General features: G+C 33.6%; 1 protein-coding gene across 3 annotated transcripts in view; it reads right to left on the bottom strand.

Annotated features, from left to right (window-relative positions):
* Positions 1-358: 358 nt before the first annotated feature.
* Positions 359-19,825, bottom strand: part of GLRA3 (glycine receptor alpha 3) — a 152,733-nt gene continuing 133,266 nt past the window's right edge. For 2 of the 3 annotated variants that reach the window (XM_019733096.2, XM_019733097.2), the window contains one exon: positions 2,594-10,482. In XM_019733096.2, the coding sequence (XP_019588655.1) occupies positions 10,210-10,482 (273 nt within the window). In that variant the 3' untranslated portion in view covers positions 2,594-10,209. Of the gene's footprint in view, positions 1,423-2,593; positions 10,483-19,825 lie in introns of those variants that run through there. The other variant, XM_074338338.1, reaches the window with a different exon arrangement.

Here is a 19,825-nt window from a genome sequence, read left to right on the forward strand (position 1 = left end):
GTTGCATAAGAATGCAATATATAACATATTAAAAAGTGTGCATGTTTAGCCTAAATAAAACCAATGTAACAGTCAGCAATATTAAATTCTATTACATTAATACTACTTTTTAATTTTTCCTTTTAGAAACAAAATTATATTGTCTGTTAGGTGAATAAGTCATATGATCATATTTTTCCTAGATGTATTTCTTATAATACAAAATAACATCTTTTTTCATTTGTCCTAATATTTTCCTTAGTTAATTTTCACAGACTATGAAAATGATATTTGTAAGATAATCAATTTGGCATCGACAAATGGGTTCTGATTTTTTAGATTCAAAGTAAATTACGAAGAAAGTACTATGTCCATTAATTTCTCATTGTTTTAATTCAAAACAGGAAAAAAACAAATCAATAACCTGAATTGGAAAAATATTTTAATTTACTATGTGCAACAAATCAATTTAAACTCCATAATTTTAGAAAGACTGAGAATTGTTTAGAGATTATTGATTACCTAGAAATAATACTAGCATAAATTGTGCATAAAATAAGCCTCTTCTCCATGATATATGGTTCTTGCAGATGTTATTTCCTTCCTTGCTTTGCTCCTGAACACGGAGGAAGCTTTCCTGTTTGCTACTCCTTGAGGTTTTCATGGCCTAATCAGTAAGGACTCAAAAGATTTGTTGATGATGAGGAGGAGAACAAAGAAAGCACGCAGAGATAATAAATAATATTATAACCAGGTAGACTTCTAGTGTCCATTCTGGTACTTATTAAATACGAAGTGACAGACTACAACTATATTTCTTTCAAGGGATTTAATAATCCATTATCAACCTTCTTTTAGCAACTTTTTGGCATTTGAAAAAGATAAATCTGTGCTTTTGGATTTTCTACAGTTTTAAATAATTTGGAAATTTGAATAAGTTCACTTTGTTTATATTTCATTCCTTTTTTTTATTTTGTCACTTAGGAAATACAAGGTTACACTCACAAGAATGATCTTTCATAGAATAAGTATTTCAAGCAAGGTCAATCTGTACAAAATTACTTTTTTGAGAGGCAGTAGTTATTTCCAAAAAGACCCTATTAATCTAGAAATACAATTATTTCTGTAACCGACCATTGAGAAGAGTCTAGTCCTTTTTTATTTTTCCTTAGAATGAGGCAGAATTTGATATCAACTCAAAAGATTGAAAGAATAATTTTTTTTTATGAGTTGCTTAAAAACGGAGACCTGTCTAGAAGACCAAAAGCCGTTAGGCTACACAAATAAACATTGTTATTTGATTTCTACCTAATATTCATTATTTTGAGAACAAGTTTTTAGGTGACTCATTCCTTATATCACAGAATGGACTATGAGAGAGCCTTCTTTCACAGCCCAGCTTCCAGTTCACAGTGTGATTGAGTGAACTTGATAAGACAACACCTGGAGGTCAAATATAAGGAAACAGAAAAACAAAATATCAAAATATTTATAGGACATTATAGCTCAGTAACTAGGCCTCATTCCAATTAAGATTGCCACAGATGGGTGGTTAACAATGTAATTGTGCAAAATTACAAACAAAAATAGAAAACCAGATTATTAAGGAAGAAAGCAGCTATCAGCAAAAGTAAATTGTGATAAAATGCCTAGACAAAAGCAACCAATTTAGTAGTATTGAAAATGATGAATGTAATAAGAATAATGGAAATATTTTAAACCAGGCAAGTACAATTTGATTTTTTTAAAATCATAGCTTACCAATAAGTTATAATTATATTATGCTTATTTGTATATATTTTTATTTAAGCACATATCACCTACACATACCTATAGCTCTTGTACTTACATATGAACTTGCCTAATTCTATAGCAGCATTTCAGTCAAGAGTTTCCGCTAACATTATGATATGAACCATTCAAGTGCAACTCAAGCAGTTAGTGAAGGTCAGCTCGTCAGAAAAAATCATAATGCCAATTTAGCAAGGAATTCTCAATCTATCAATTTTCCTGAGCCTTATGCAGCCAATAAATATAAAAGACATATATATATAAATTATAGCTACTCCAAAAATGAGTCAAATTATCATACCATATGGCAATATTTTCTTAAATTTATACATTTTTTTCTTAAATTTTACAATTATTCTATCACTAAACTCCACCCTAACTGTGTAGAGGTAAAAAGCAAGCTGAAATACCAGATCAAAAAACAACAACAAAAAACAAAAAGCAGCCTAGCAATCCTTTTTGAAATGGTCTCTACGGGCAAGTTAAGTAAAAGTGGTTTATTCAATACATAGGTTTTAAGGAAAAGGCTTTCAAATCAACAAAAATTATAAATACAATAATGCAAAGTCATTTTTCAGGATAGTTACACATCTTCTCTCATTCTGTCCTGAGTATAAAAGTTCCCTTCACCATACTCCTTCTTGTACTTTTCCTATAATGAAATGCATATATAAAGGTTCTCTGAATGATATATTACTGGTTTATAATCTAGATATAATAGTTTCCATCAGAACAAAAATGTAATATGACTTTTATAAGAAAACAATATGACCCTTTGATAAAATTTCCTCTTTATAAAAATGGGACAGAAGAGGTAACCATATCCTTGAAAAGTGTTAATTTTTATTGTTTTTGATCAAATTATCTCCAGTTACACGATAAATACCACACACTGTACATGAATGAGTTAATGACTCTGATTAGAGAGTTTGTTAGCTGCAGAATTGGACTAAAGATAATACAAGGAGAAATAAGTTGTTAAAATCATGCATAAATATTTAAATACATTTTCAGCATAATTTCCTAAAAAAATATGACATCATCTGGACAGGAAGATATATAGACATCAGACTCAGGAAGACATGTTTTAAATATACAGAAAAATAATTAACACCATAAAATAGCAATACTTTTTTTGGTAGTCTTTCAAACATCTTGGGTCACTAATAATAAATCACTATATATGATATTAAGATGGTAGTACATTGAAAATATATGGCACATTTTCTTTTCCTTTTGTTTTCCACAGCATATTATATAATGTTCAAAGAATGGCAGGCTATTTACTCTTCCCCCCCCCCAGTATTATCATCAATCATGTATTAAAATACAAATTTAAGGAATGACCATTACATAATACATAGAGATGAAAGTACAAAATTCAAACACAATCTTACATCCAGAGTCTTTCCTGGCCTTTAATCCACAGCTCCTTACCTATTCATTTACAGTAACAAGCCAGGCTGGATAAAGTGTGGTTACTGAAGCCACCTTTGCTAAAACTACCCTAAAACAATTCAAATCATTATATTTTTATTATAGTTTTACTATATAAATATAAATTATGTTTAGCTGATGTTTTGTTTATTTTTAATTCACATTACTTTGCAGGGGTTTGTATAATATCTTCATATCCTGAAATGCACAAATACATAATTTAAAATTATTGCTAAGTTATAGGAAAACATTTAAAGTTAATGTAAATAATTTACATATAAATTTTTATCAATAACTATTTCTTTAGACACTTTTATATTTCATTATCTTATAATCCTGAAAATATATCCTCATTGTTTAATACTTAAAGTGCATTTATGAATGACTTAAGTAAAAATAAAGCTAGTGAAAAGGATATTGATTGAACCAAACATAGGCAGCAGATATGAAAAAAATACATGATGTGCTGTGTTAAGGGAGTGGAGTAATTTGGAATTTATGAAGTAAAAGTCATTTCTTGATGAAGATAAACTTTTTATTTATTTTTTAAAATAATTTAGAGCTATGTCACAATGGAACAGGCTGCCCTCAAAGTAATAAGCTACCTGTTGCTCTAAGAGTTTTAGGAGAATGTGGATAATTTTGTAGCAGGAATGTAAGCGTGAAGATTCTGTCATTGAACTGAGACACCTCAAAAATTTCTTTTAACTCTAAGGATATAAATAAGGGACAGGTCAGTGAATTCGAAGGAAAAAAGTGATACAATTTTCAGAGTTAAATCGAGTCTTATCAGGCCATAGGTTTTTGTATGTTCATGTCAATTGATCTCACTTGTGGAACTTTGTCAATAATCAGAAGTTCATGTCTTACTCCAAAGATACTGAATTCAGCACTTAGAGCAGTTTCAGGTACATAGAAGGTGCTCAACAAATATTTGTTTAATTGTTGATTGAATCCTGTTGAACATTAGCATGTATATATTTTTTAAAGTGCATAAAGACTTCTGATGGACAATGTTCAGAACCACTCTTTTAAAAGTCATACTCCACCACCTTTGAAATTCTCTTCTTATTTTGCTTATGTGTAAACCATAAAAAATACTGAGAAAACTGCCTACAACACTACAAAATCATCCAATATTATTAGTTATTAGTAGTTGTCTTTTGGAAGAACTGTTTGACAGTATGTTGTCATTCTCCAAAGACAGCCCAAGTATTTTAGTATTCTATTGTGAATGGTTGGAAAAAAATTTGGTCCATATAGCTTTGTTCATGTGCTGTTGAGGCAAAATATGGTTTCGTAACTAAGAGAGGGCCAAATCAAGCGACTGCACTGCTCAATTTCCCAGTTATCTTGCAAAGCATATCACAGAATTATGGAGCTTTGTCCAGAAAAGCTAACTTCCTTTGCATTTTCAATTTGAAGGAATTTATCCCATTAACAACATGTAATTTTAAGTGTGTATGCGTGAATATGTGTGTGTGTGTGTGTGTGTGTGTGTGTGTGTGTGTGTGTGTGTAAGAGAGGGAAAAGGAAAGCGATGAAGGCAGATTAAGATGGAAAGTGTAGAAGAGAAAAACAAGTAAGAAGATCCTAGCTACTAGCTCAGGATTTCTCTATCTTTTGGCCTAATTTCTGGGAGAAGCTTCTCCAGAATATTTTCCCTCCCCAATTATTTTTAAATCCTAGGAAGTTATATATTATGCATAGGCTCTAAGTATCTATGTTATGGAAGAATATGCATACCTTTACTTTTTAAGTATTTAGACTAACAACTGTTTTCCTATGGAAATTCACTTTTTAGTATCAGTAAGTTTTTAAAGAGGAATGGGGGCTGGAATTAAAGTTTAATTTTAAAGTTTATTAAATTAATACAATTCCTAGTGCAGCTGCCTATTTATTCATGAAGAGTTTATATAACAATGAAAATAAACTAGGATTGCTATGTTTACCCCTCTTTTTAGTACATGGACAAGAAAAAAAAAAGCAATGTATCTGCTAAGAAAGACATCTCTTAGAAAGGAATAAAGTGCAACTGGTATTATGGGTATTTCATTTGCACTCAATCAAGAAGGGACCTGTGTGTGTGTGTGTGTGTGTGTGTGTGTGTGTGTGTGTGCTGTATTTTCTAAAATATTGTATTAAAAAGCACCAGATTGTCTTATAGCTACAAGCTGTAATTCTTATCGTTTTTAGCATCCCTTTAAAATGTCAAAATGATAAGTTGATCAACTTCAAGGTCTAAAATATGTCATAGAAACTAGAGAGAATGTGTGCCTAGTTAAAGGTTATTATGCTATGATCATTGAGATGGACACGACTATTCCTGCAGGGCTATGAATGGCATTGTGGCCCCAAATTGAGGAGGCAGGAAAGAATTATAAAGGAATTGTGGAGAAGAAGACTTGTCATTTTATTCAACATTTTACTATTGTCATTGACTGTCATTTTATTCAACATTTCAGTCTTTTATAGAATTCTAATCTTCAAGGCCATACCTTTCCACTGACCACTATTCAGACAGGTTCAGTAAAAGAAAGTAGTCTTGTCAAAATTCTTTGAAAAACTACAGCAGAAAGTCCTTTAATTTTGCTTGAGTAGATCAGACAATTTTGGATACAGTTTTAAGAGATATGAAAATTTGTCAGAAAAAAAAATTGGGTGGTTTTTCTCAACTATATTCTTTTCTGAAATGCACACGAAGCCAGGAACTGACAGTGCAAGTTAAATTTATAGTCAGAGCTGATTGTGCTAAAAGTTTCAAAACCTCTATAATAGCATGTCACTTGGTCCAGAAGTCAAACATAAGCAATAAAATTATCTAGTTCAAAAACTGAATACCCAAAAATTAACAAGAAAGATGTAGTTATCATAACTGGGTTTAAATCAAAAGACAAGCTTGCAATTATAAATAAAGATGAAAACAATATTCTCTGAGTCACTAAGAGAATTTCTGACTAATCCCCTCAATAAACTAAGATAATTATTAGTTTAAAGGTTCTATTTCCATTTACTATATTTGCCTTGAATAGACTGGTAAAACTAAAATGCCTTGTGGGTAGAAACCTAACTTATTCTCTTAATGTGTTTTAGTCAAGTCCATTATTTCATAGTCTTTGCCTTGTCAGCATTAATGAACACTGATGAGCTATGAATATGTTCATGCTGTGTACTTGGAATGGCTTGCTTTTCTTATTAGTTCACCATCAACTAGATGAGAAATACAGATGGTATGTGCTGATAAAGTTTGAGAGTTTTTGCTATTATCTATGTTGCAAAGTATGTCAAATCTATTTTGGAATGGGAGATGCAACCTCAAAGGTGGTTAGTGATTGATTGGTGTAAAGACTGTGGGATATTTTCATTCTCAGAATTTCTTTCTTAGAGTCATTGTTAGGGGACACCTGTGAATTTCAATATTGCCGATTTCCTATATTCAATATTGAGAGTACTTTCTACTTTTAATATTGGCCAATCCCACATTCCCTTGAGTCCATTTCATGGAATGTGTACTTTATAGATGAAAGGAAAATTTAGCTGCCAATATAATATTCAGTTCTCCAAAGTGACTAGCAAGTTGAGGTATATCATGTTAAGAATAGAAAAGTGTGGTTTTTTTAAATGGGATGAAAGACATTCAGAAAAGGAGATAGCATGGAAGACACCCCCATTTTTCTCTTAAAACCATAACTACTTAAATGCACGGAGTGCTAAAGTGGTTAACAACTTGTGCTCTTCTGTGAAACATGTTGGCTCATTTTTATCACATTATTTTTTCTAAAATTCCATTACCTTTCATAAGATCCTGGGAATTCATAAACCCAACATATGCATTTTGGGGATATATAAATTTTAAAGCATTTATCATTCAAAATTAAGGTAAAGATATTAGAATATGTCCATAGAATAGAAATTGATTATAGAATAAGGAGTCATAATGACCCCTTAAATATAGCAACTAGGAGTTGGATGGGCCCTCCAGGTGAGTAATTGTCATGGAGAAACATCCAGAAAGGCTGAAGATATTTTAAAGACTCTGTCTCACTTCTACAATTTCTTTCTGGAATCTATTTTAAGTTATAAAAAAAAAAGTTCTAGGTCCCCACTATAGTTGAACGCCAATTCTAATGATTGGGAAAGAAAGAGAAGGGTGGTACATATATGCTAACATACAAGGTTTCCTAAAAATTCATATACCATGGAACCCTAGAATTCAATGGCTGAGATAGGTAATTATTTTAGAAAGTGAAATAAACTTCATGTACTATACAAAAATTACAAACTTTCTAATGTGGCTATTTCAAAATATTTCAGAATATCCATATTAGAATTGTAACTTATGTGTAGCTAGTTAGTGTATATGGACACATTTTTATTTTCTCACCATTGACAATTTCCTGGTTGGTTTAATTTGAAATATTAGGGCTTATTGAGGCAAATACTACTTCAAGATGCTAATTACAATGTAATTTTCCAGTTTTAAAGCATCTATATGTGTTCATTAGAGGGGATACATTCTTTAAAACATTTGAGATTTAGCCATATTTGCCGTGTCACTGTTGCTGTACCAATGAAGGCTGTCAGAGTATTTTCTTACCATAGTAAGACAATGATAAGAATACATACATGAGTAAAGCATAAAACTTTTGGAATAGACAGATTTCTACCATACCAATGCCCCTGCTGACAAGTTGTCTCATGGCTAGTATTTTTACATTCCAAATTTCAGGTTTAAGAAAGAGATATTTTTAATATTCTCAAATATGAAAACAAGTGATGTCTGTGAACTTTTTGGGGTACATACTCGTAAGTTCGCTCTATTTCCGTTTGCTTCTGGCAGAATTCACTCAATTTCAGTAATGATGAAGAACTTTTGAAATAAGATATGTGACTTATAGAAAAATGTATTCAAGTATTTCAGAAACAATAAGGCAGCGCAGTTTTTCATTACTTCAAACCAACCAGTTTATCCTCCGAGAACACAAACAATTATCTCACTCTAATCTACCTTTAGTACAAGAATACATTTTCATGATTTTGGGTCATACACACCAAATGAAGAAGCATATGTTTAACTTTTGGGTGCACAGACCTCAAGATAAGTAAAGTACTTAGTAATTACTTCTTTCAGTGGTTGCATTTACGTTTAATGACAAATATGATGATTGTTTTTCCTAACAGTATTTTAAATTTTTATAAAGGAGGGAAATTTTATCTTTTAATAGCAAAAAATGCTCACTATACATTATTTTTTAAAAAGTTATTTTTAAAAACTATGGTTAGATAGACCAAAGTTCAGTAACATTGAGAAATTTTGAGTTTTAAATGGCAGTTCTTGCTTTTAGTTTGAGGTGGATAAAGGTCAGAAAAGATTACCATCTGGTTCGAGAACTGGCTTATATTTCCCTCTTAAATCTGAGTCAATCGTTACCTTAGTGTTTAAACCTTTCTCTGGCAATAATTTGGTACATTGAGTTTCCACTTAGTGAATCTGACCAATAATTACACATATCTAAAAAGCATGCTAGGGCTTTTTAAAATACAACATTAATGATTAAAAAATAATGCAAAAAATAGCAAAACTGAAAAAAGAAACAGAGTCTGGTTCAATTTAACCAAGAACTCTATCACATATTTAATTACACTTAATTACTCTGCACAAATGAGTTCATGCCCCATTTTAGTTGAAATAATTCCATGGGGTTACTGATATAGTTTAAGTAAAAATTGTATTTAAAATTATTCACATCTAGTGAATGGTTTATATATTGAAATCACTGATTCAGAAATATAAAAACAATCAATCCTCACTTTATAGAAATGACTTATTTATATAATTTAAAATTAAAATCTTCCCGCCTAACATTTGGAGCTAAGAGTTTGAACTCATATAATTTTGATGGGAAAACTGTTCTTATTAAAAAATCTTTCATAAGTCCATTTTTATTTCCGTTAAATTATTATCAAAATGTAAATACTATAATCCTGTTGAATTTTAAAGTCTCATTCTCAGTTAAAATATAAAAGTCTTACTGAACTTTGTTCAATTATATCAAAACATTAAACATAATTATGTACAGATAATTAAGCAGCTATTAAAAATCTAATAAAACAAGGGTGCTGGTTTGAATTTTTCAGTTTAGCAATAATTAAAAATACATAGCTGTAACACTTATTTAAACACAATAATGTTGTTTTCAGTATTTCCACTTCCATTCATAGACATATATAAAGTTAAGAAAAGTAGATATTTTATATAACATGTTCTCTTAAGCCATTCACTTTAAATTTCCAAAGAGGGAAATTGAGGATTTTAAAACATTAAATTTAGTATAAAATACAAGTTTTTTATTTTAATCTTCTAATTTGAATATGTTTCATTCTTATATAAGTTGGTCCAATAGTATTTGTATATATAGTTCTCTATTAATTGATTTGAGTTTTCCACTGAATTAACTGATTATTTTTCTATTTTGTAACTACAGTATAAGAAAATATTTTAAAGCCTCAAGGTATTGATCTTTTTTAATCTTCAACAGTTCTCCTTTTTCCTTTTATAAAGTTTATTGTGCAAATTTCACTGTTGTAAGATTTAATGTTATTGAATTAAAAATCAAGAAATCCAAAGTAGTTTTCACATGTACTGTTATGTGATATTATATAACATACAAACACATTGGCAGTAATACTTCCACTTATGTGATTTACTGTGAAAGAGCAGATACTCTAAAATTAATATGAAATAGAATGTCCACTTTATACATATATATATATATATATATATATATATATATATATATATATGTTGTATCCATTAAAAGAGTTTTAATCTGCCTCAGGACTTTGCACAGCAAATCATAATAATACCTTATTCTATGCTATTTTAATACAATGGTCATCATTGACACCACATACACACATACACACACACGCGCACACACACCTACAGCAAAGACACTTACTTTTGAATTGACTGTACTTGATGTCCCCAAAGACTTAATCTTACTGCTGATGAACATCCTCATGTCTAAGAATTTTATAGATAACCCAGTAGAAAATATTAAAAATCAAAAAGGCTAATGGGAAGCAGGCTCTGGAGATGGTATCGATCTTCTTGGCCCTGTCGACAAAGACCTTCCTCATTTCATCAGGGCTTTTCGGCATCACCTGGACAGGATGGTTTGGGCCCTTGGGGGTCACACCGTCTTTTGCTTGCAGACACGGTCCCATTCCATAGGCTGCAAAGCTGAATCGACTTTCCCTTACCTCATCATCCTGTCAATAAGAAAAACATAAGAAAACACTTTAGTCATAGAAGAGAGCATATATAACAGGCATTTCAGAATGATAACTTAAGCTTTATTATGATAAATGGTAACATTATTATAATGAACAGATAATTTAAGCCTATAAAGATGAGTTGCTTTTTTCCCATTTAAGTGTTATTTATTGATTCCGCTGCATCAAATAGATATGACCATTAAGAACTATGAAACTTTCAAATGATATGTTTTAATGGAAAAACTAAACATTCTGGCATTTTCTATGTATTTCTAGATACCTAAACAAACTGAGAAAGAAATAAACCTATCAGGATAAGATGTAATATACTAAATTTTTATAACTATGTGTCTAAATGGGTAAATATATGATGTTAAAGTGGAAAATAACAGGATAATTGACTAAATGTTTCTTTTTCATGGAGGCAAGTATTTTAATGCTAATTTCCTACAACTTTACATTACTTTGTTGGAAAATACAGTCTAGCTCAACAACACTGCTTGATTTTTGTTATTCTCACTTAATGTTACATTTATGTTTTACACTAACCTATTTGGAAGACTTTTAAGATAGCTATATATTCTGGTTTATGTGCAATTTCTTTTCAAGTGCAATGGTTTAGTTGAAATTATGAGTAAAATTTGGCAAAACTTTATTTCATGTTAAAGAAAATTGTAAATTATATTCTAAAAAGTATTGTTACTTTTCCCTTAAATGTTACAAATGGAAGAGAATTCTCTATGTATGCACTTGAAAAGAAAAGCAAAATTGAAAGTAAAATTAATTAATAAAAATATGATAAATGAAAAGTGTTCATGATAGGAAAATAAGGTATTTAATAATTTATAATAAAATTCATTAATGAATAATTTAACAAATTTATTTAGAATGTAACAGTAGATGGCTGCCAATTAATTAGATTTGTTTTGCTATAGAATTGAAAGTTTAAAAGATGACATCTTACAAATTTGTTATAGCTCTCCTCTTATGAAAATAATTTTTGATGGTAATATAAGAAGTAAAGGTAATTAAGGGCTCAACTCTTGAAAAATTATTTTGAGTTTGTGAAAGTAGAAGCTTAATGAACAGTATATTACATAATATAAAAGTAAAAAATAAAAATTAAAAGTGTATTCTAAAAATGAGAAGATGATCAAAGTTGATGTATTAATGTATAAAATAGGTTTCTGGTAAATTACGAAGTAAGGCAATTCCACCTGAAAACAAAAATATGTAATTATTGGAAAATATCTCAACTGTAAGATGTATAAGCAATTGAATTTTGAGGAAACAAGTATGACATGAAAGCTGATGATACAAATTATATGTAACTACTGTTGTAATCGTGCAAAAAATTGGAAATTGATTTGCCAATAGTCTTTAATAAGAATGTATATTTATACTGTCAATTTCTTTAGCTTCGATGGAAATGTTAAGGCTAAATTATTGTTTGCTTTGAATTTTCTATATCTTGAAAAAAAAGTGAATATACTAAGAATTAAACTGTTCTGAAATAGTATCCTTATAATTTAGTAAAGTCTGCTGGTGGTGTATTCCAGAAGGAAAACTTAGGTCGCTTGCGTAATTTGTACAATTTTTGTGTGCAAACTAGCTGGATGCTGAAATATAAAATAGCCTTTTAAACCACTTCAACCCATGTGTTTTAAAAAATCCATCTCAAAATTGGACAAAACATAATTTCTCAATGAGCATTTACAATGAGGTATTGACATATTAGTTGAACCAAGCTGCTGTATTTAGTAAAGCAGTATCCATTGACTATCTTTCTTTTTTCCAGTTTTATTGAGAAATAATTGATATATATCACTGTATAAGTTTAAGCTATACAGCAAGATGGTTTGACTTACATATATTGTAAAATGATTATGGTAGATTTAGTTAACATCCATCATCTCTTATAGATAAAATAATAAGAAAAAATGTTTTCCTTATGATGAGAACTCTTAGGATTCTACTCTCTTAACCACTTTCCTAATTACCATATAGCAGTATTAACTAGTCATCATGTTGTACGTCACATGTCTAGTACTTATTTATCTTATAACTGGAAGTTTGTACCTTTTAATCACCTTCCTCCATTGATTACCTTTCTAACCATCTATTCTAGAGAACTTACTATTTTTAAACCTTTAGAGAGCCCCCGACCTCAAAACAGAGACAATCATTTTAAGATTTAACATATTTAGTGAATCGTATTTTTCTCAACTATCTTTCCACATAACTGACTGTGAGTAAAGGGTTAATATTAGGCCTGGGCTGTTTCAGGACTGCTGAGAATGACTTCTGATTTCTTCCAGCATCACTTCCTTGAAAACAGCAGAGTTAAGCTAAACGTGGAATGTAGAGTTTGATTCAATTACTGTGAAGGAGGGCACCTGCACTGGGGGAAGCTGGGCAGTGGCCTGAAGGTCTTTGCCTACATGACCAGATGGTATACAAGTTTGGTGGAAAATAAGGGCTGTGGCTTCTGTGTGTCAAGGTGATCACAAATGCCTTGATGTTTGTCTGTGGCAGCTGTATGTACATGTCTGAGTAGATGAGGGGCAAAAGAAGGTGTGCTCTTGAGTAACTGCCAGGCCTCCCGATGAACGGAAGATGCTGTGTTTGATGTGACGCCTGTCTCACATGCTGCTGTAGGACTGAATAAGCGTTACATTAAGTTTAAACTTGCTGTGCCTGAAGGGTCTGGTTGACAATTTGAACCCAAAATCTCAACGGTGGTGACAGAAGCTGACCTGGCTTTCAGATCATTTCAGACTAAATATGACCAAAATTTCTGGGAGGGGATTCTGGTAAGAACATGACATGGACCTACCCTGGGTTTGAGGTAGCAAAACTCTGGGGATAAATCTTCCTATCGGAATAAGAATGATGCACACATTACTTGTTAAATTGGCAGATGGGTCATCTGATGGGTGATCAATAAGATAAAACCAAGGGGAAAGTGGCTTAAGGTACAATTAATTCCTTGTCTCCTATTAATTATCTGTGAAGCTGAATCCACTTGGGGAAAGAGAAAAAAGAGTAAGTAAAGCAAGCACTGTGCTGATGATGAAAACAAAAGTCCAGTTGGGGCTTAAAAGGACATTGCACTTAATCTTGATATCATGTCTCTGTAACTCCAGGTAAATGTCACTGAAGGCTAGTAACTATCCTGCAGCTCTATCCAATAGAAATATAATTTGAGCCACAAATGAAAGCCATGTGTGTAATTTTTAATTTAAATTTTCTATTAGCTATAGCTTAACAAGTTAAAAGAAACAGGCACAATTAATTTTAGTAACATATTTTTCTTTAACTCAATATGTCCTATCAATTAAACTTTTACTGAAAGTAAAAGTTAAAGAGATGTTTTACATTCTTTATTTCCTACTAAGTCCTTGAAGTCAGTGCACATTTTAACGCACCTCAATTCAGACTCCATATTTCTAGGGTTCAATAGCCACATGTGGCTTGCAGCTACCATACTGAAGAAAGCAATTACAACATAAAGGAGCTGGGTCTTTCTCCATGCTTTCCAGGATCTTTAGGTTAATTGACCTAGGAACTGATCTCTTTTTTTTTTTTTTTTTGCATGCCACAGCATGAAAACTAATGTTCAGTGTGAATACTAACTCCTAACTTGCTGCAATGTTACCTTTCAGGAGTTACTGGCAGGCATATAATCAATCACCCTTTTGGAGTGGGTGAAGCCCAGAGTGGTATGAATCTATGTTGAGAAAAGGGAGCTGCCTGGTTCTCTCACTTCTGTGAAATGAAACAGCCCTTTAGAAGAAGTAACTATGTTAAGGGGAGTAGCAAACCTAGGCTGGCCATCTGATAATGAGGTTCATTTTTATGAACCTCCCCAAACCATATCCTCTGACCTAATCTCTGTGATTAGGACAGTCCCTCAGGCGTGGGTTCCCATGTGGCTCTCCTTTTGGGAAGGCAGGAGGGTATATTTAATTCATGGTTACATTTGCTTTTGCAGCTGCCATGCTGGGTTTTCCAGATGGAAAATAATATATGTATGGGCTATTCAGAAGAAAGGTCATGGCCAGAGGCGAATTTATTAGCTCTCTTTAGGTGGTTTTTGAGACACAGAAGAAAATTGACAGGATTCCTCTTAAAGATTTCCTGGCACATTATCACCAGCTGGGAGGAAGGAAATCTGTTCCAGTTCCGGCAGCTGCTTCCCTTAAGGACCCCTGTTAAGTCTGCTGCTTTCATCTCAGAAGTTAAGTCCAATGATGCCAATGGAGAATGGAAACAAAAGGCACTGTTCCAAGGCCATGCTATGGTTCAAGTTGAATGGCCTGGGATGTGAACACAGCTTTTTGGGATTACTGGACGCCAGCATACAATGTATGCTAGTACCCTGCTGGGGAATGAGAAGACAACAAAGAGAAGCTGATGGGGCAGAGAAGGAGGCATGGCATGCTGGGTAGCAGGTATCATGGTCATAGTAAAAACCACAGAAAGGAAAATAAGGGACTAAGAAACCTCCAGTAGGTGGCATCACCTTTGGCTAAATGTACAATCAGAAAGGATGTGACACATGAGTGAATGATCTTGCCATTTCTGGCTTGAGCCTAATCTTGGGTAGTTGTTCCTTGAGCCTAATCTTGGGTAGCCCAGTAGTAATCAGATGTACTAAAACAAGAGCCCTTAGAATTGCCTAAACTTTCCTCTGTAGGTAAACGATTATATGGTACAAAAGTCCAGGCAGATAAAGGAAACTCTCGGTTCTGATTAAATGAACAGTGGCAGCAGAGGTGCCAGTCTCTCATTAATTTTCTCTAGAACAGTCCTGTCTGGCCATGGATGAAACTAAATGGGTGCTGCAGGGTGACAGCTGACTACTTGGGTTCACTAAAGAAGTCCGCCAACAGCCTCTACCACAAAAGACAGGGAAGACTCTTCAGGAGTTTCAGAAGGACAAAGGAGGCCAGTATGCTTTGACAGACTTGGCTAAGGCTTTCCTTTTAATCCCAATCTAAAAACAATCAAACGCAGTGTGCTTGGTTGTGGGGTAGACACCACTATAACCTTAACTGTTATCCCTTAGAGAAACCTGAATTCTCTAGCATATTGCCACAATCTGGAAACAGTTTGATCCAGATCACTGTCAAAAGTAAGTTGGTTAATGATAAGTGATAGTTTCCCTCTCTGAGGAGAAAGTCAAGGGCGGGTTTGGGAACTGCAGTGGCTCATGTGACTAGGTCAAAGTGGTTAACCTAGAAAAAATTCCGTGCCCAGTCACATTAATCCAGTTTTTGGAAATAATCTGGGCAAACTACTAGAGACAATTCACAAACAATAAAGGGCAAACTGCTGTCTCTTCTGGATCCCACTATGGGAAAAACAGCTTGTAGCACTATTTTGAAATCTGGCAGAGACATTTTGGATTTCTGTTGGCCACATTACGTAAAGTGACTGGAAGACAGACTGACTTTGAAAGGGGAACAAGGGCAAACGGTGAGAGATCTGAGGCAGACAATAGCCCAAGCTGCCTCTCCAAGGCCTTGAAATTCATATACTGCAAAGGTGTTGGCTACTGAAACACATGTAGACTGGAGTTTCTGGAAAAGCTCAATAGTGGCTCCCTAAGGTAGCTGCTAGGATTCTTGACTAGAAAACTCTCGGATGCTGTGAGCAGGTATAATCTATTTGAATGATGCTACTGGCATTTTTTTGTGCTCTGGTAGAAACAGTCCCCCAAGCTGAAGGAATCTGAAGGGCATCAGACTATATTTAGGCCCAAGATATCTACCTACCATATCATAGGCTTTGTCAAGAAGGCATTCCAACTTCAGTTCCCTGAGAAAATTAAAATGATATATCCAAGAACAAGCTAAGGGGAATACCTTGGGCAAAGTACATCATATTCATGAAAAGGTAGCCTATCTGACAATGGACCAGTGAATGGAATCTCCTGTTGAGGTACAAGAGTAGTCTGAACCTCATTATTCTCTTTCCAGAGGCAAAAACACGCCACCTTTTTCACCTGGAAAGTCCCATATGGAAGGTCAGGACTCAAACCAAACCTGCGTTGGGACAAGTGACTGTAATTGAAGAAAGCAAGTTGACACAATGGGCTGACTTGAGAACAGTGTATGTGGCAGTATCAAAATAGTTGATCCTTGCTCACAGAGCAATATTTGGACATTCAAAGACTCCTGGTCCTGAGCCAGTGGCCCGGCCTTATGGTCAGGCAAATGGGTACTTGTTAAATGGACAATTAAGAACATCCCAGGGTAGGAGATACAATTCCTTATAGAAATACCAGGGTGGAATTAAATTAGGTCATGTAATGCCTGCCCACCAAGTTACTGGCTCAGAAGGGGACTAGCGTGCCAAAGCAGGTGTCTGGGACTGGCCATGGATGTAGCCATGGTGATGTCTAGGACATGCAGTAATGGACAGAACTTTAGCATATTCCTCTGTTGCCTGATGAAGCCATTGATGTGGTAAGAGCTTGTCTTGAATATTAACAAGAGGAAAAAATGCTTGAAAATTGCCTTTGGGTTGAATCTCCCAATGACAAGCACTCACACATAGCTAGCAGATGGGTTACGTAGTCTTTGCCCATGGCTCCTAGAGGACTTAATGGATTTTGGCAGAAATAGACAGCTAGTCCATCTTGGGCTTTGTTTACACTGTAACAAAAGCCACAGCTGAAAATACCATTAATGGCTTGGAACAAGGCATTTTTACATCAGTTTGGGCCCCTGGAATAGATCTCATCGGACAAAGGAACTCATTTAAACATAGCCGGTGTACAAAATGGCCCAAGAGTACAACATAGGAAGAGCATATCATATCAAATTGGAATGAGCAATTAAACATTTATTGCAAAAGACAGGATGACAAGGAAATGAGAGTTGGCTGACTCCCGGGATGAGTGTACATGAGTGAGTGGTTCTGAGTGAGAGTCTGTAGGAATGCCATCGACAGGTTTCTGGTTTCTGGGGGTGACCATGTGGTGGCTGGGAACCATGCTATGACATAACTCTGTCCTTCCCACTTCGTAAGGTTTTCTTTTGTGTTACCTGATACAATGGTTCTGGGACTATGATTACATTTGCATTTTCTAGCTTTAGGGATCATTGCTGCTCATGATACTATATCTATTTCTTTAAATTAGGAAGCCATTCCTGCCCTGTGCAAGTGAGGGAACAAAAAGCCCTGTGGGCTTGAGAGCTACTAGGCCACGCAATTAAATGAAGGTAATTTATCTGCTGTCTCTCTTGCCTTTTATTTTTCTAAAAAGTTAAGTACAGAGGATGCTAAAAAAAATGTATATACATTTTAAGAAAGGGAAAACCTATTAAAATTGTAATAATATATACCGATAACAAAAGATGAATACAAACCACGTTTGACTTCCACAATTACAAGAGGTGCTCAAAGTGGTTACCATCAGCATCCAGACACTTCTGATTACGGCGAACAACTGCTTGAGCAACGTTGACCAAAGTGTCCACTTGTATTTTTTAACACCAGTATATAACATACGAGACCAAAGTTTATATCTGTCTTGGAAGTATGATTGTCTCCTTAAACTTGTAATCAGAGCTAGGGTGCTGTACTGAACAAAACTAGTTCACGTTTGGATATTGGTGTTAATAGAAAAATGACACATTTGAACAATTTAAACTTAACCATCTTTCTATAGCATTGGTCCATAATAGAAGCTGGCAACAATTTGTAAAATTACGATCCTTCTATGTGCACGCACTAATGGTAGTCTAGGTGAGGACAATGTTTATTGCACTGTGGTCCACTTAACACCTGTCTTGGGATCACTGGGAGACATTGCTGAGACCCAATTTTCTAGATCTCAACTGCAGAGGTTCCTACTCCTTAGCATTTAGGCTGTCCCCGTAATCTGCATATCCAACGAGGTCTGTTGGCGATTATAATACACAGTCAAATTGTAGAAACAAAGGTTTCCGAGAGGCACAGTGCAGCTATTCTAGTCAGCTTGAATTTATTATGATGTAACATTTTTTTGAATTCCTCTAACACTTTTAAATTTACATTTTAAGTGGAAGTTTATGAAAACACACCCTGTAATGACTTCTGGTTAGTATTGACCTATTATTTTTTTTAATGATTCCTGTTTTTAAGTAAGGTTGTTTCTAAGTAAGGCTATATGTATGAGTAAGACTATCTATACAACTTGTATCTTTATCCTTTTTAACATTTACTACAGAACATAGGCATATGTTAGAAAACAGACTTTGGATAATGATGTTATATCATGTGATTTAATGCATTATTGTTTTCAAAAGCATCTGGAATATGGTTTCACTTACAAATTCATCACCAATGGCTTTCCTCTTAATTGTAGAGTTGAAGAAACGGAAACTTTTAATTTCAATAAAAACACATCCCTCATTAAAATGTTTTGCTCAAATATTTATTTCCTGGCAATGGTAATAGAAAACAAGGTGTTGAGGAATACTTATGTTCTCAAAAATGGAAATAAATTGGGTATCTGCATTATAAAAAAATATGTGTGTGGGATAGAAAATAGTTTTCAAACATTTTATGTAGTCATAAATATATTAGGTGGTCCAAATTTAAAATGTGAGTCCAGATTGACATCCAAATTGCAAATGTTTTATTATAGTCAAGGAATTCAATGGCTTCATCATTTATTGCCAGGAGTCTGGATAGTCTTAATTACTTAACTCTGATTCTCAGTTTCTAGTTCTAGGAAAGAAGATGATAGCACTACCTAGCAGGGATTATTTTTGTTGTTTTGTTTTTTGGGGGGGGAGGTTGAGATAAAATTTATAAAACTGATAAGGTACTCAAATTGCTGCTATTATATTATTAATATATTATTTGTTATAACTGTATTATGATGGAAATTGCGTAACACAGGATATGAAAACATTATGAACACTGACTTGAACCATTGTACTGTTAGATATTTTAAATCCACAGAAACTAAACTAGCACTAAAGTGCTACGTAAAATAGGCCTACCCAGTTGCTTGCTCCGCAGGTAGCCTTGTACTTGTGTCTCACTGAAAATTAGCCAACAGCGTAAAACTAAAAACAGCACTTTGACCCTCTCAGCCTCACATTTAATATTATCACAATAGATGGGATTTGCTATATGACTATTAGGATTCTGAGCAAATCTAATTTCTGCAATCAAGGAGTCTTTAGTGTTGTCACTATGTTCCATGAAACAGCACAAATATTTTAGGTGTGTCCATAAGATGAGGTACGTGGAGTCATCTCACTTCTTCAGAAACAGGGTCTGAGCTCTATTAGACAAGACTCTAGTTTGTACCGAGGCAGTTAGAGGATGAGAG

This window comes from Rhinolophus sinicus, linkage group LG07, assembly GCF_036562045.2.
Source record: "Rhinolophus sinicus isolate RSC01 linkage group LG07, ASM3656204v1, whole genome shotgun sequence".
Taxonomy (NCBI): Eukaryota; Metazoa; Chordata; class Mammalia; order Chiroptera; family Rhinolophidae; genus Rhinolophus; species Rhinolophus sinicus.